Source organism: Macrobrachium nipponense, chromosome 34, assembly GCF_015104395.2.
Source record: "Macrobrachium nipponense isolate FS-2020 chromosome 34, ASM1510439v2, whole genome shotgun sequence".
Lineage (NCBI taxonomy): Eukaryota > Metazoa > Arthropoda > Malacostraca > Decapoda > Palaemonidae > Macrobrachium > Macrobrachium nipponense.
In genome coordinates this window covers 5,566,855-5,585,101 of record NC_061095.1, presented here as the reverse complement: position 1 = coordinate 5,585,101, position 18,247 = coordinate 5,566,855, and the positions used below count along the sequence as shown (strand labels likewise).

The window sequence follows — 18,247 nt, the reverse complement described above, 5'->3', positions numbered from 1 at the left end:
ATTCCTGAGAGAGAGAGAGAGAGAGAATGATTTAGGACTCCAAGGCGTGTTATTTTTAGAATTATTTTATTATCTTGGGATTCTTTTTTAATCTTGAGATTTTCTATTCAATTCTCGAGATTAGTAAGAAAATTACCGTAACTTGACTAGCAGCAGCACACATCTGAATGACTTGGCCATTAGCATGCTAAACCACCAACCTTATGAACTGACGCTCTCAGAAAAGGAAGTCGCATGATACATGAGATACATGACAAAACCACTGTTTATTGGTGAAAATATGGGGGTCGCATGATATGCGAGATCGCACGTTACTCGAGTATATACGGTATTTATTTTAAAAATAAATTTTATTATAAAATTTCTGTTATTACAATACAAAATAATAAACATTTATATGAAACAGGGCTTTGAATGATAGATATTGTCTTGTCCACCTTCCATGGCGAGGTAATGTACTTGAATAAGGAAAAGCACCCAGGAGTGTAATGTTTTTAAATTTCAGCTGTTGTTTTGAAGTTTTTGGTTATTTTAGTGTCAAAGAAGGATATATGTACGTACTCTATATAATTCTGAGTGCTCATTTTGAAAAGCTTTGTAAGACATGAGAGTAGCAAAGAAATTTTAATGGTAATTGGTGAATGAGTTAGAGTTAACAAATATTGTTATAATTTTTCACACCATTTTTTATATAGGAATTTGGAGCTTTTTGTGGTTTTTCTCATTTGCAAATGTTTTTCAGATGGTCATGGTTCATAAAGAGAAAGTTGCTAGGAGAGAAATTGGAGTACTGACGACCAACAAGACAACTGCACGTCAGTATAAGATTCTTGCTCCAGCCAATACAGAGAAACCTATTAAATATGTTAGGAAACCCATTGATTTTGGATGTAAGTAAAAATGTATTTCTTATCTTGTTGCAGTATCACTGGAGTAATTTTCATGGAATTCTTTTGAAAGAACTGAGATTCAGCTTGAGGACAGGCTTATTTGTTAGAAATGTTATTAACTTGAATATTTATATTGTATATGCATTGCAACTCATGAAAGCAAAACTTTTGTGTTAATTCAGGTTTAGATGATGTGGGACATGGAATACGATCCTCATCTAGTAGCACACCCCGCTCAAGGCGATCAGCAAGTAGTGTTGGAATGCCTCCTCCAACACACCAGCCACCCACCTCTGCTGGTCCAGCCCCAACAACAAAACCACCCACGCCCCCTCAGGCTAATAGATCAGTTAGCAGTTTGTCCAGAGGATCTCGAGAATATCGGACACCTCCAGCAGTGGCACCACCTCAGGTTTGTTTCTTGCATCAATTATAGGTATGAGACTAAGATTACACATCTTATTCCTGCATTTGTAGATTTTCTCAAACTCAACAAGTTGTGTCTCATAGGCCCTGCCAAGTCTTGTACAGTCAGCTCACGACATATTGGCATAGTTTCTTAATTCATTGTTCGTTCTGGAAATATTGCCATATGCAGATGCCAGATTATTTACATATCAATAAATATTTCCTTTCAAAGGTGTTATACTCAAAATAAATTAAATTAGAATTGAGTAGCTTTATTCAACGTATCAAAGATAATTATTTTACAAAGTAAGGAAAATCTATACAGTAATTTGTCGACTTACGACCTGTGCGAGTTACGACTGATCGACTTTACGACCACCCACAACTAAAACGACTGGGAAGTGACTTGAGCAAGAAAGAATGGTGTCCTGCTGAACATACGACAGTTTTTCCCCAGTTCCCGCCTCTCCACACACAGCTCACTTTTCACGCTGCTAATGACTATTATCATGCATCAGCAACAAGGATAAAACTGAGAGAGAATAATTTTAATCAAAACTTCAGGTCTTGAAAGAATACATATTGCTGTTGTTTTCACTCCAATAAAAGATAAGTAACGTAACTAACGGTAAAGCTCATACTATGAAGAAATCAAGTGAAAATACTGAACGGAATCACGTAATATTTTTACACAATAAATATGCCCACAACGCAATCTGTTAACGAAAAAAATAATTTAGTTCATGAGACGTATAATGACAAATTACCTTGTCTCATATAAGTAAAGTATCTAGATATATTATACTAATTAGAAGCAAGGCAATTCGCTCCGAATTGAGTTAAATACGGAAAAATAAAACTTAAACATGGCGAATTAAACTCTTATTTGCCATCAGCTGATTTCCAACCAAAATATTGACTGCTTTGTTAGTATTCTATGATACAATAATATGAAATACATACAATATTATTGGATACAACAATATACAACTGTTTAAAAGATTCACGGAAAAGTTGCATATTCATTGTATTTTTTATTCATAAATATACGTAGCCGTCAGTAGCCTAACATCAGAATATAGAATAGATCCCTAATAAATGAAGCCTTTAGGCAAATTCCACATACAAATAGCCTGGTTTCCAACTTCGCCTACTACTAGCTACATTCTGACACTGCTTTTTATCATTTTATTACTCTTATGTTTTAACTTCATCATTTTGTAACTGTACGTACTGTATAAATTTCTTTAAAATAGTGTACTTTAATACATTTAGCCTACATTCCCGAGTTAGCCTACCCAATAATAAGTCTAAATACAGTAGTACACTTCTTAGAATTTGCACTTTATTATTGGCGACTTTCATATCCAAAATTTCGTAGCTTCATAATTATCAGTATTAGTTTCTTAGTTGATTTTTATTGTAGAGGATAAAGAGATGAACAAAATAATGAAATGAATATCGGCGATAACTGTATTTGAATGTCGCCATCGCCGTCAAATCGTAAACAAAGCACACCAGCGCCATCAATTGAGGAAAATGAACAGTAAACTATTCGCTAATGAAATGAAGATTTTCTAGCATGGATAAAGAATTATGCTTGCACTTCTTGCCTCTATCTTCATATAATCTCATGGGTGGCATGTTGAACAAGTAAATACACAGTTTCATAAAAGAAATTATCAAAACGGTCTCTCAAGCACATACAGAGTAAGGAATTTGAGCTTGACAAATATCTCATTGTTTTGATTAAAAGTTGAAAGGTTTGGCTTGGTTGAGCCTTCTTAAGTGGAATATTTAAAAATATATATTTATTCTTCCAAGGTTAATATCAAAAACATATTTGACTTTGCATATTTACATTACTAACAACTATTTTCATACAAAGGATATATGGCATAAGTTTTGCTGCCTTGAAGTTCTAAATAATATGTGGCGCGTCCCAGGTGGCGGCAGAATTAGCTAATGGCTACTGATTTAAAATAATGCCAAACCACAGGAGTTTGCGGACCATAGAATGCCAGTTTTAAGAGATTCAACTGTATTAATAAATTTCTAAATTATATCGTATATGTACGTAGTATACAGTATACTGTAGGCTAGGTTTCTGTATTCGTACATATATGATATATGTACCAAGAAATCATCATCATATATGCGAGGCTAACTTGTTAAATGTTATTCAATTTCTCTTTGTACTGAATTATCATAAGCCAATGTGCATTGAACCTAGAGAATTAGCTGAAATTGATAATTACTATGCCATATATGTATGAAGTAATGCTATGTAGTGTAGGCTAGGCTACCCTATATGTAAAGATGGTAACGATTACCCTAGTGTAGGCTAGGCTAGTATAATATTCTTATGGTAAATTAACATGGGCCGACTTACGTCCAAATTGATTTACGACCGGTTGGTCGGAACCAATTGCAGTCGTACGTCGACAACTACCTGTACTCATAAGTCCACGAATTCTAATTTTATCCTCAACTGTAGCTTCATGACAGCATAAGCATTTTGAAGTGGACTTTGCAGCCCCTCAAGTCTTGACCCAACGTATCGTACAGTACTGGGGTGTCGTCATTTCGTCTCCTACAACCGATAAATAATACATTAAGGCTCAATATTCTTTAACCCTCTTACGCCTAAGCCCTAAAAACCAAAACGTCTCCCGTATGCCAAGGCGGGTTTGGAGTAAGCACGGAAGCGGAAAAAATAATTTTTTCAAAAAATCACAGCACGCTTAATTTTCAAGATTAAGAGTTCATTTTTTACTCCTTTTTTTTTGTCATTGCCTGAAGTTTAGTATGCAACCATCAGAAATGAAAAAAAACATCATTATCATATATAAATAATGCGATATATGGTAGCAAAAAAAAAATCATACATAATTGTATTCAAATCGAGCTGTGCAAAAAACGGTTAAAGCTAATGAGTTACTTTTTTTTTCGTTGTATTGTACACTAAATTGCGGTCATTTTGATATATAACACATTGTAAAACGATCAAAGCAACATAGAAAAAATATTATCACAAAATGATGCATGAATTCGTAACGCACGGACGTAAAAAAATGTTTTTTTAAAAAATTCATCATAAATCTAAATATTGTCCTAGAGACTTCCAATTTGTTTCAAAATGAAGACAAATGATTGAATATTATGATACTGATTCAGATACTGTAAGAGTTTTAGCTTAGAATTGCAGTTTTCAACCATTTCGGACGAGTTAAAATTGACCGAATGTCAAAATTTTTATATATATATTTTTTTATATGCAAATATTGCAAAAATGAGAAAAGCTACAACCTTCAAATATTTTTTTTTGTATTCTTAATGAATTTGCGCACATTTTCATATATGAAACTCTATAAAACGCCTAATATGAAAAGGAGCAAATATTAGGAGAATGCGACGTACGCATTTCGGAGATTTGCGGCCGCGAATCGGCGCGCGGAGGGAAAGAAAGTTTTTTTTTAAATTCACCATAAATCTAAATATTGTGCTAGACACTTCAAAATTGTTTCAAAATGAAGATAAATGACTATATATTACTAGATTGTAAGCGTTTTAGCTTACAATTGCGTTTTTCGACTATTTCAGTAGAGTCAAAGTTGACCGAACGTAGTTTTTTTCTATTTATCGTGATTTATATGCAAATATTTCGAAAAAGAGAAAAGCTACAACCTTCAATCATCTTTTGTTGTATTCTACATGAAATTGTGCACATTTTCATATATAAAACTTTATGTAACAGCTAATTTTAAATGGTGCAAACATTACGACAATTGCATGTTAAAATTTCTGATTTTTTTCGGAAGAGTTACCGCGCGGACGTAAGGAAAAATTTTTTTTTTTTCATAAATTCACCATAAATCGAAATATTGTGCTAGAGACTTCCAATTCATTGCAAAATTAAGTTAAATGATTGAATATTACTAGAATATAAGAGTTTTAGCTTACAATTACGTTTTCAACCATTTTGGTAGAGTCAAAGTTGACCGAAGGTTGAAATTTTTGCACTTATCGTTATTTATATGAAAATATTTCAAAACTGATAAAAGCTACAACCATGGGTTGTTTTTAGTTGTATTTTGCATGAAATTGCGCACATTTCCATATATAAAACTTTATGTAACGGCAAATTTAAAATAGTGCAAACATTAGGACGATCGCACAAAAAAATTTATCGGAAGAGTTACCGCGCGGACATAAGGAAAAAGTTTTTTCATAAATTCACCATAAATCGAAATATTGTGCTAGAGACGTCCAATTTGTTGCAAAATGAAGGCAAATGATTGAATATTACTAGAATATAATATTATATATATTACAGTAAAAACCTACTGCTGTGATCAGGGGTTGTTCTTTGACAGCTGCAACGATCATACAGGGTGTAACAAGTGTATGCAAATATTTTTGGGAATGAAAGATAATGTAATTTTGAGCAGAAAATATTTTATAAACATGCATTTTAAGGCTTCGGTTGTCAATGAAGGGATTTTGAAAATAACCGTTATCATTAGTAATGCTTTCAGTGATGGAGTTCGTAGCGGGAAGTCGGATCGAGTAGCCCGAGATGTGGAGGGAGTGGAGGTGCCGTATAGGAGTGATGGAGGGATTAGACCAATGTTGATAAAGCATCTCCCTATAAAATGTATTATTTAGGTTTTGAAGAAAAAAAATGCATGCATTATTGAATTTGTTTCCCTCCCTATCTGTGATATTCACTGGACACCAAATTAAAAAAAAAAAAGTAAACCTAACTGAATCTCTCATCCATGAAAGGTAAGTTTGCTTAATCATTAGACTTATTCATTAGAAACCTATCAAAGATTTCAACAGTATTTATCAGACACCAGTCATTGGCGTAGACCTAGTCATAATTCCTGGTTCAACAATATCGTGACGAGGCACTAGAATTCAAAATTCACAAATAAATGTTGCTCAGCAACATTTATACTACTGTATTGTCTTGCTCTCTTGTGGTCCTTTTAGGAGTTCCAGTTCTAGGCCCATTGCGGCAGGATCACATGTTTAAAAACAAGCGGGCAAAATCCCCCCCCCACACACACACATATACCTAATCAATCCGACTACCAAACTCACACTCAGTCACACTTTCTTCTTTCCACTACCAAATACACGCAGGACAATTGACCTATACCTACACACCGAACAAAAAAAAACAAAACACATGTACTCACCCAACTCCAGATACTCCGGGCTATGCTGTGCTGTCCGCTGGTCGAGGTCGCGGAGATACCAACAACAACAAAGACAACAACCGAGAACCACAACCCACAACACAATACCCAAGGACCACAACTCAACAACAAACAAGGAATACAACCACAACTCAACAACACAGCAAACAAACAGTACCTAAGGCCCACAATCCCACAACTTAACAACACAACAACAAACAAGGAATACAACCACAACAAAAGACCATTGCACAAACAATCACCAACACAAAAACAAAACACAAAAAGGCAACACACAACCACTAACAACACCAAGGAATCACAACAGCTCACCAACAACAACCCTCAACAACTCGTAACCACACCAAGAAACCACAACAGCCTCCAACAACAACCCTCAACCACAGCTATAACAACTTACATATAACTCAACAGAAACTCACAAGCACAACAAATCACACAGGCACAACACTAGTGACTTCACCAGTTCTGACTAAGACTGACCAAAGACTGACTGAAACACAGAACTCTAACAACTAACTCCAGCTGCACCAGCAGACAACCCAGAACTCATTAACAGCCAATTCAATTGTTAACCATCCAACCACAAATTCTCATTTGACAATGTCACCTTACACTCGCAACACCCACGGATGCTCGGATGCGGGCCCCCTAGATCTTGTTTGAGGGCACACAGCCCTCATACACACACTGTTACACCACCCTCCACTTCTCCCAGACCACTTCCAGTCAGACTCCCATTACCATCTCCCTCAGTACTATCCTCCCAAATCCCATTCACTATCTCATCTACCCCTTTCAACTTGTTCCAATATCTCTCTTAACTCTGCCACCAAATCACTTACCTCATTTACACTCCTGCCAAACTCCCGTAGAGACTCATTCATACTGCCAACCACATCTTTACCACCTGATTCCCTTCTTAGTGAAACTTCACTAAACCCTGACAATTCAAACCCACACACTATATGTATCATTCCTCCCCTCAAGTCATCCGTATTACATGCCTTATCCACCATTTTTACCCTAACACTAACCCCTCTATCTTGCAGCTCATGTTTCTCCCTTTCATTCCCTTTCCTTACCTTCTTCCACTTCCTTCCATACTCAACCAACACCAACTGCTGATCTCCCAGACCCATTTGCTTACAATAATTCACTTTGAACCACTCACTCATCACATTCTCCTGAACATACTGTCGCTTACTAGAGGACTCACCCAACTGAATCCCCTTAATACCTAGTTTCCCGAATTCCTAACCTGACTCATCCTCTTTCGCCTACACACACTCACCACATGACCTTCCATTTCACATTCAACACACTGTGCACGCAGCTCCTTACACATCCTAGCATAATGCCTGTTCTTCCCGCAAACTACGTTCATATGGGTACCCCGACATCCACTAGCTATGCCCCGTTTGCCCACACCCAAAGCACGCTCCTAACGCCCACCGATATTCATTCTTCTTGTGTCCTGGCTTACCACATCTGTAACACCGCTGCTCTCGCTCACAACTAACTGACCCTACTCTTCCAACACTCGCACTCCTATCTCTTTTAGGGCTAACTACACTCACGTTACTTGCTCTAATGCTCCTATCAACCACTCGCTCTGCCATTTGTCTCAGCCCTTCTAAAACTGCCTCCTTATAGTTTTCAAATTCTGGTATAACCTCAGCTACTTCAGTCCTTACACTAACACTTCTACTCTCTTTCATACACCTATCTAGCTCGTAATCCTCTACTATTTCTAAAATATCGTTCCACGTCAACCTTTCATTCGTCCATTGCATTTTTTCCTTACGTTTCAGATTTATAAACTCGTATGCGCTCTCTAGTACAGTCGCCAACAACTTTCGCACTAACTCCTTACACTCATTTATTTATTTGTCCCCAAACTTTTTCCTGGCTAATGTTTGCACCCTGCACACATACATTGACAACGGCTCACCAACATTCATTCTTGCCACTTCAAAATCATGCTTTCTCCTATACCTAACGCTACTCTTTATCCTCTTTGCCTGTTCTACAATCCTGGCTTTCACACTCTCATACAGCACATTCCCTACACTCATCATTACCCCATACATATTCAACAAAAATTCCGTCAAAAAGCTACCTTACACTCTTGCCCAGAGTCTTGTTATCCCCATACTTAGCCTCACAATACTTCTCATATTCCTTAAAAAAGTCTTCTATGTCCCTACTACTATATTCCTCGTATTGTGCACATCGGTGTACCTCTCTCATATACACAGCCTTTCGTACTTCTCGCTCACTCTCACTCTCACTTTCACTATTTCCATTCTGACTTCACTACTTCCATTCTGACCCTTCTTTCCCTCTTCTAAATACAGCGAATCCACTTCCATACTCATGTCCATACTCTTGACTACGATCTTCTTACCCTTCTTCTTTCTACCGACCTGTTTTCACTCACCGCTATCTAAATCACTCTCAGCCCTTTCCCCAATGCATTCAGTCCTAGTCTCATCCTGTGTGCCACCCTTACTAACCTTCTTTCTCTTAGTCTTCTTTTCCTCAGCCCCCTTCTTATTCTTGTCCTTAGGTTTATCCTTATCCTGTGTCTTCCCCTTCTTTCCCTTACCTATCACAACCAAATCACCTTCGTCTCTCATACTCTCATCTACCTGTTCTTTCACTTTCTTAATCACTCCTGGCCCATCACAAGACCCAGTAGGCCTACCTCCTACTGGTTCCTCTCCCATGAATCCCTTCATCATTTCCTGCATCATCTCTTGCACTGCATTCATCATTACCCCAAATTTTTTGTCCATTTTCTCAATCATTCTCTCTTCCGCTCCTTTCACCTCTTCTTTCATTTCCACTTTTGCACTCCGTAGCATTCCTCTCATTTCCTCTGACTCCCACTCTACCCTTAACCTCTCATTCTCCACTTCCAATCCTTCCTTAGCTTCCCTCGCCAACTGCAACTCCTCCTTCAGCCTCTCCATCTTCAACCATTCCGTCCTCACTTTCTCTATCAATCACACAACTCACTACCCCAATCGTCCTGTAGCTGCCGCACCAACAGTTCCTGTTCAGGCGCCAAAAAATAATGTTGCAGGATCACAAGCTTACGAACAAGCTGGAAAAATCCTCCTCCTCTCTCTCTCCCCCCCCCCCCCCCCCCCCACATATACCTAATCAATCCGGCTACCAAACTCTCACTCAGTCACACTTTCCTCTTTACACTACTGAATACACGCAGGACAATTGACCTATACCTAGACACAGAAAAAAAAAAATTACACAAACACATGTACTCACCCAACTCCAGATACTCCGGGCTATGCTGTGCTGTCCGCTGGTTGAGGTCACAGAGATACCAACAATAACCAAGAACCACAACCTACAACACAACAACAAACAAGGAATACAACCACAACAAAAGACCACTGCACAAACAATCACCAACACAAAAACAAAACACTAAAAGGCAACACACACACCCACTAACAACACCAAGGAATCACAACAGCTCACCAACAACAACCCTCAACAACTCACAACCACACCAAGAAACTACAACAGCCTCCAACAACAACCCTCAACCTCAGCTATAACAACTTACATATAACTCCACAGAAACTCACAAGCACAACAAATCCAACAACACAAGCACAACAACTCCAAAGCAAACAATATCAAATTTAACAATAACTAACAAAATATTAATAACACACAACTTGACTATCAATGCATTCACAAACCGCTGCCGACACTACTGACTTCACCAGTCCTGACTAAGACTGACCAAAGACTGACTGAAACACAGAACTCTAACAACTAACTCCAGCTGAGCTTTAAACATCTGCTTTTCATAAGTCTTTTGGGATGAGGTTGCTAGCACAATGCCCTTCTCCCTCACAGCCCATACACTGCAGTTTTCTGACTACCAGGTACTTAAGGTACTTATTTCACGTTCTAGGTCGAGAGAGGCGCCATGGATCTGATAGGAATAGTAAGCATCCTTTAAAAGTTGAATAAAAAATTTTATGATAATAATGAAATAAGAATGACGATCTGCTCCTGCAGACAACCCAGAACTCACCAACAGCCAATTTAATCGTTAACCATCCAACCACCAATTACCCTCTCTCTCTCTCTCTCTCTCTCTCTCTCTCTCTCTCTCTCTCTCTCTCTCTCTCTCTCTCTAGGACGTTGTCAAATGGAACTCCCATAACTCCTCCATACCATGTTCTAAACTTTGCTGTTTTCTAAACAATTTGATTCATCTATGTATGATTCTCACCGGTATATTAAGCTTTCTTGATGTCTCTAACAGGAACTTGCACCAAATGCAGAGCAATAATTGTCTCTCGCTCGTGGGGGGATTTTTCTTAGACCGATAAATGACACATTGACATTAAATTCCTGCGCACATCATGACATCGAAAGTAATAGAGTGAGATCGCATGGTTCACACTGTTAGGTATATATCATATATATATATATATATATATATATATATATATATATATATATATATATATATATATATATATATATATATATATATATATATATATATATATATATATATATATATATATATATATTTGATAGCATTTATGAGTTTCCAATGTTTTCTGTAAAATTTAACAAAAGGAATCGTTCAGTTACCTTCAACTTAATATTGAAATGATAATGTAAGGACTATGTTTATGCGATACTACTAGTGACAGGTGTCTCCCATCTAATGAGTAATGTATGTCATCGGTTGTGATATGACTTTTCTTTTTCACTTCGTTTCGTTCACGTCAATCTTGCTGTATGGAAAATAGTTTTACGCAGCAACATAACATGATGATCTAAAGATCTCAGTGACTGTTTGTAACGTCATTACATAAGATTTCTTCCATCATCGAAAAGGAAAATAGATTAATAAGGCATGAATCGTGCATTAGGCAGATGAACAAAAAATTATGAAACTGCCACCACTTTTTTGAGCGTGTGTACATAGTCTGTATTGTTATAAAATTAAGGAAGTTGAAGAATAGTTACAATCATTCTAATTGCTCATTTTAGAATAAAAATTATTCTTTAATATGGATATTAAAAGAATTTTTGAATAAAAATGTATTTCTTTAATATTGATGAAAGCTGGTCCAATCATTGATGCATGGTGTGCGAGGTAGTTAGCTAGTGGCAGAGAGGGATAGTGGGTACCCCCCCACTCACTGAGCTATTTAATTAATTTTTTCTTGGGCTCTGCTGCTGTATTATTTCCCCTAACCTGCCTTGTATTTAAGACTGGTTTGCTTTCTGTGTATGGCCTTTGCTGTTACTGACTTTGGCTTTCTTTTTTTACTTTGGTTTTGCAGGGATTCCAATGATAAGCACTGGTTCTCTTGGCAGCGAGTATGAAAAGCATCAGCATACATGTTCAGGGCATGACTGGCTATGAGGGTGCTTTGTAACCTGTGAATATACTTAAAGATCAACATTCATTTTGTTCACTTTGCAGAGGCAAGGATTTTAAGCTGGCTGTGGCCTGCATCAAATGTGCTATTAGTCTTCTGGCCAGTGGAAGAAGTATGGCTCATAGAGGAGGTGCTATTGAGAAGTTACCATCATTGTCTTCCAAGGGTAACCTCTCCATTGTCTTCTACCCACCTTTGAAAATTCCTTTCTGTTGTGACCCATGCTTCCACCACTGGAATGACACCAGGACATTCCCCCTTTGGCTTGATCAAAGGTCCTTCTTGCCAATTTACAGAATGGGACAGTGGATGGTGCAACAATTGTGCTTGCAAAGGCTACCTTGTTGCAGTTCCTGATGTTCCTGCTTTAAAAGCTCTTGCTACAACTGTCCCATCGGAAGGCCTACTATAGCCACGCTCTTTAGCTTAGGAAAAGTTGGAGTGCCCATTGGTTGAAAAGCATGCATTTTTGTCTTTCTCTTCCTCACTGTCCTACCTATTCATATACTTTTCCCTTTGGCTTCTCATCTCTTTAACTGAAGGGAGCAGTAGAAGTCCCAGATAGCAGCTATCTACAAAACTGCTAAACTCTTCTCTTAGATGCTTTTCTTCTTTGAAGAGTGACAATAATTCCTGTGATCATTCACAGGAATAGGTGACAGTTGGGGACATAGATGGATTGATGTACAACCTTGTTTGTACTGATCCCAGGTTAACTTGACAAAGGACTGCTTTGACTCTTCCCTATCATGCTTGTACCTTTGGAGTTGCAGAAGGAGGAGCTTTTACTTCCTTTGATTACTGCTGGTCACCTTCGGAGTTGCCCTTGTACATTTGTGTATATACTTTGTTTAATCTAATGTTACTGGCATCATCCTGCACAATACTACGACTGTGGCCCATCCAAACCATCAATGTTCGGATCACTCTCCTGTGTCCTTACTCTCTAAGCTGTTCATGATCCAGTATGTTGCAGCATGGGAACAATAGTGTTTGTGTCTAGGGTGGGTCTAGACCATGATAGTTACAGTCCAGTTTCTGTATCTAAGACCTTAAGCAAAGTGGGGGATAATATTCAGTCTCCTTCAATACCTTCTAGTTGTAAATCAGTGCTCAGGATCTGTTCTTATTGCTCATCATCAAAATCTCCAGAACAGGGAAAACTCTAGGTTCACCTTAAAAAAATTAGTTATATATAATTGTCCAGTTTCTTTAATATTGCAACCACTTGCAGCCTTGGTAATGAGTGAAGGGGCATAGATTTGGGAGGAATCTGTTTCTCTTTCAGTTTTTGCAGGGCCTTCATGTCAATTTTAAGGTACAACAAGTCTGTGGAGTTGCACTTCACGGCTAGAGACTGTTGAGCAGCCCCTGCAAGGGGGATTTTCTCATAGGGCTGTACAGGAGATATGACACCATCAAAAAGCTTTGGACAGGAGTGTCAAACTGAAGGCTGTCTTCCACATGACCATGTATGTATTTGTCTGGCCAGATGGAGTTTAGTTACACAGCAGATCATCCTATTTTACTGTAGTTTCAACTGGTAGATGTGATTCCTACTTTTAACAGGGAGGGAGGGGGTTCTGGGGGTCCCCAGTAAAGCACTATTATCTAATTGCAATAATGTTGCTACCTTCTGAGCTGGTATTCCCATTCCTAATGGAAGAACCAAGTTCATATTAATTTCCTGAAGCAAGCCTAGAAGAAAGCCAAACTCTGGTACAGGTCGGTATCTGCCTTAACATCACATGGTAGGTTGCCCATGAGTCATCTTCCCCCTGCTTATATGTGACTGGGAAGCTGGCATATCCAGGTTGGAAGAATATTACTAGTCATGTTCTTTGAACAGTAGCTCTCATGGAAGGAGTGAGTTTCCATATTAAAGACAAATGTTTTTATTCTTTTCAGAACAACTTGCAAATTGAAGATGATTGCTTCTTTACATTAATATACAGACTTGAAGATTTTTATCATATTCCCTCCTCTAAGCAACCCTATGATTGTCACAGTCTTCTAAGCAAAATTGAAGTGACAACAGTGAAGTGAGTGGGTGGTACCCATATCCCCCCTTGTTTCTAAGCTTTGATGACCAGACCAGATATTGCTGAAGGTGTAACCACATAAAAGTCTTGAGGTTGATATGTTTGTAAAAATGCCATTTATCTTTAATTTGTAATGTTGTTACAGTATGGTGATGATATTGCAGGTACCTAGTAATTATGCCCCTAATTATCCAATTGGCCACCCACGACGTAATGATCGATCCAGTGGATATAGTACACTTCCTCATCCATCAGCGGCCCACGTTGCAACTGCAAATCATAATGGAGGAGGGCAACCACCCCCACCTCAGGTTGGAATGGTTCACCCTATGGCTCATGGTATTCCACAAAGTTCATACACCCCTCCACCCCCACCTCCACATATGCAAGAACCATCTCAGTATGCTGCCCATCCTGTGGGCATGCCACGTAAGTATCTTAATATACATAGTTGCATTGTATCTATTATGTTATTGATATAACTTTCTTGAACCTCTGCCCATGCATTTCTCTTTCAAAGTTAATTATTAGAGCTTTTTGATCTGAAGGTCTTCTTTCTCTTCATGATGATTTGAACAGTGAAAACTTGTGTCAAAATGCTGATTATGAGTAAAAAATTTTATAGTTTTGTAAGTGACCAATATAATAATATTCTGACTACTGTTTGAATATTTTCTATATCTGTTTCTTTCATGATTATAGCTGTCTATATGCACATGCGTTTGTTGTGATAGATGGCTGCAGCAGTTCTACCCAATTTTCTGTGTTTTCTTTCTGTGTAGGGATATATGCTAATCTTCCCTGTATTCATCCATGTATTCACCCATACTGTATCTGTAAGTAAAATAGTGTCGATAATAGGACTAACAGTAGTTCATGAGTCAGTAATATGACTGTGTGCTCTTGAATAACACAAGGAAGATGCAACTACCTAAAATCCTTATTTCTTTACCTTTACATTTGTTTTTTGTTTTTTTACCTTTGCAGTATTGTGCCTTTTGTTCTTAATGCACATGCTTTTTAGTGTGCAAGCAAATTAAGTTATGTAAGGGGTCCATCATTTTTGTGATCTCATAGCTTTACTTAAACATAGGGAAGAAGGGTGAAATGTGATATGGAAAAAGAATTTCACCTTAGGCACTTCATATAGCTACACTGACCAGAAGAAATATTTAAATTCATGAATATACAGAACCATAGGTGAATGTGCTCACATTTAATTTACCTTATTTTACATAAGCCTTGAACTGCTGCAGTGTGATGATTAGATCGTCCATAGTAAAGTAGTCAAGTATAATAGCAGTGGTTACAATTGAGCTGTATCACTAGGAGGCATCCCAGTTCCTTAGTTTGATACTTCTTTTTGTGTGGTATTCCTTACAATTTTTTTTATCATTGGTTTGCAGATTTTTCATGAAGCTGTTGTATCTACTAGTGGTTGTTGCTTTAGTAAAGGGAATGCTAGGGGTTTCATTTTTTACTTTAATTCAACTGTTGATTTAAAGTTAGTTAATAGTTAATTTGGTAAGTTCATATGTAGGATTGTTTGAGAAATCTCAGGCTTCATGTAGTTGAGTCAACCTTTGACAGATTGGAGAAATAATTCAAGGAGGATTCCTTTTAACAGTGAGGCAAAATGTTTACTAGAAGACTGGATGAAGGGAAGTTTTATAATTGAGTTCTAAAGTAATTTAGACAGCAGGCATAGATTAAATCAGTATTAAGATTAGTGTGTTCATGAAAGTATTTTCAAATAGAAGTTAAGCAAGTATAGGTCTTTCATAATATTTTATATAAAGTAAACACTTTGGAAATGACATATTGGTATTGGTGTTCACATTAAACACTTTGGAAATGACATATTGGTATTGGTGTTCACGTTTATGCGAGTATAGAAAACTCCAAAGAATGGCACTGATCTAGAATTGAAGCCTTTAAGGATCGTTGGTATTTGTTTGGTCTACAACTATCTTTACCTACAATATTGTTAGGAACCCAAAATATAAAAAATTAAAGTTTAGCATACATATACTTTTGTCTAATCCAGAGGAATCTTTTTCTAATTGTGGTGACATAAGAAATAGTAAATGTTAAATAATCCATTCATAGATGTAACTTTGAGCTTCTTGTCTTTGTCATTGACATGCTAATTCCTTAATAATTATGGGAGCCACAAAAGGTACCCTGAGAGGAGGTAAGAGTTTGGGTAAAGTTTCCCATAAAGTAATTTTGTTTATTCAGGGTAAATTACATACAAGAGTGGAGACCCATGGCTGAAAAACAAAAAAGGCACTGTTATAACATCGAATTTAAAGTAGAATCGTATATTTTTCCTTACAAAATCACTTTAAAATAACTTTCATTAAATGTATGGTGAAACATATCAAAATTGTTTTTTCCACAAAGTGTCCCAGTTAAATAGTTGTGCGTCTTATACCAGCATGTGTCTTATATACTGACAAATACAGTAGGTCCCCGGGTTATGACGGCTCCGGCTTACGACGTTCCGAGGTTACGACGTTTGTTCCGACGTTACGATGCTGACGCTTCCGACGCTCCGAGTTAACGATGATTTTAAAAACCGCATACTATGATAAAAATCCTTTATAGTTTAGCACAGTATATTAATAAAAATAAGTTTCTGGTTAGATTACAACAAAAATTTTGAGGTTATGATGATTTTCGACGCTTTTTATGTCATATTTTTCTATGTTTTTTAGTGACGCCTCATATGCGGAACTAGTTTCTGAGCGAATGAATACATACTAGCTTGCGATGCGCAAAGTTTACATATAACAGTCCAAAAGCGCAAATAATGAAAAAATCATTGCTTGTTTCCAGTAATAATAACAAAACGAAGTTTCTGGTTAGATTACAACGTAAATTCCAAGTATCCAAAGAGAGGCATTATCCAGTAATTTGATCAGAGAGAGAGAGAGAGAGAGAGAGAGAGAGAGATAGAGAGAGAGAGAGAGAGAGCGAGAGGGGAGAGAGAGGGAGGAGAGAGAGAGAGGGGAGGAGAGGAGAGAGACGAGAGAGAGAGAGAGAGAGAGAGAGAGGCGTCTTCCGACGCTCCGAGTTAAGGACAGAGAAGTGTTCGTTTCATTAAACGGCCTCTGACTCATGCCAGTAAATGTTTTGTTGATACTAATAATTAATAAAGCCTATGTTTAAAGATACGTTTACTTTAATTAGTCTATATGATACGTAAATAGTAATCAACTGTTCTTGTAGCCCTCAAGATTTGGCAAAATCGAAGTATCCAAAGAGAGACATTATCCAGTACACTGGAACCTTGACATACGAATTTAATTTGTTCCGTTACCATCGTCGTATATCAAAACAGTTGTCTCAAAGCATTTTTTCCCATTTAAAATAATGTAATATGTATTAATCCGTTCTAGCGCTATGAAACCACACCTAAACACAGCTAAATTACATAAAATAAACACAATTTATACACAAATAAACAAGTAATAACACACATAATGATAAAATAACATAGCAATGTGATAAATGATAATAAATGTTAATAAAATCAATAATAAAAAAAGAAAGGAATTTTACTTACCACAACGAAAGATGACGTGAGGCCAGCAGGGGGAGGAGGTAGGGAAGGGTGGCAGGGAACGATTTGTTCTCTTTTTTTTATTTACGTATGTACACTAATAACTACGCAATAAACACAAATGAAATAACATTGCTAAACTAATTTTTATTTATTTTTTTAATCAGTTCGTAGTTTAGAAATAATGGTGATGCCTTTGGAAGGTTTTTATAGCTTCCTTCTGCTTGATGATCGTGGATATTGTAGAAGGATTTCGACCATACTCATTTGCCGAATCAACGATACGAACACCACATTCATGCTTTGCTATAATTTCATGTTTTGCTTCCATCGAAATCATTTTCTTGGGTTTTTTCTTATCACCTGCTTTGTCTTTAGCTTTGGGACCCATGGTTAATAATAAAATAGACAAAATAACACGAAAAATAGGCACAAATACAACGAACTAAACAACAACGTGTTAACGATGCAGCACCAATAAACAAACAGACTGAACGCCATTTATCGTCGCCTATACAACTATCACTCATCGCAAAATCGTATCTCAAATATTTTGTTGTATATCAAAGCATATATTTTTGCAAATTTTCTGTTGTATCTCAAAACATTCGTATATTAGAGAGAGGTGTCTTGGCAACAATGGTCTCGGGGATTGACGTAA

At 37.2% G+C, this 18,247-nt stretch overlaps 1 protein-coding gene across 6 annotated transcripts in view; it reads left to right on the top strand.

Annotated features, from left to right (window-relative positions):
• LOC135207863 (abl interactor 2-like) overlaps positions 1 to 18,247 on the top strand; it is a 199,115-nt gene that overhangs the window by 67,651 nt on the left and 113,217 nt on the right. For 4 of the 6 annotated variants that reach the window (XR_010313073.1, XM_064239743.1, XM_064239740.1 and 1 more), the window contains exons 4-7: positions 743 to 890; positions 1,073 to 1,302; positions 10,482 to 10,514; positions 14,183 to 14,447. Coding sequence is in view for 5 of the 6 variants with exons in the window: in XM_064239743.1 (XP_064095813.1) it covers positions 743 to 890; positions 1,073 to 1,302; positions 10,482 to 10,514; positions 14,183 to 14,447 (676 nt within the window). In the remaining variant the exon portion in view is untranslated. Of the gene's footprint in view, positions 1 to 742; positions 891 to 1,072; positions 1,303 to 10,481; positions 10,515 to 14,182; positions 14,448 to 14,800; positions 14,855 to 18,247 lie in introns of all 6 variants that reach the window. The other 2 variants (XM_064239742.1, XM_064239741.1) reach the window with 2 other exon arrangements.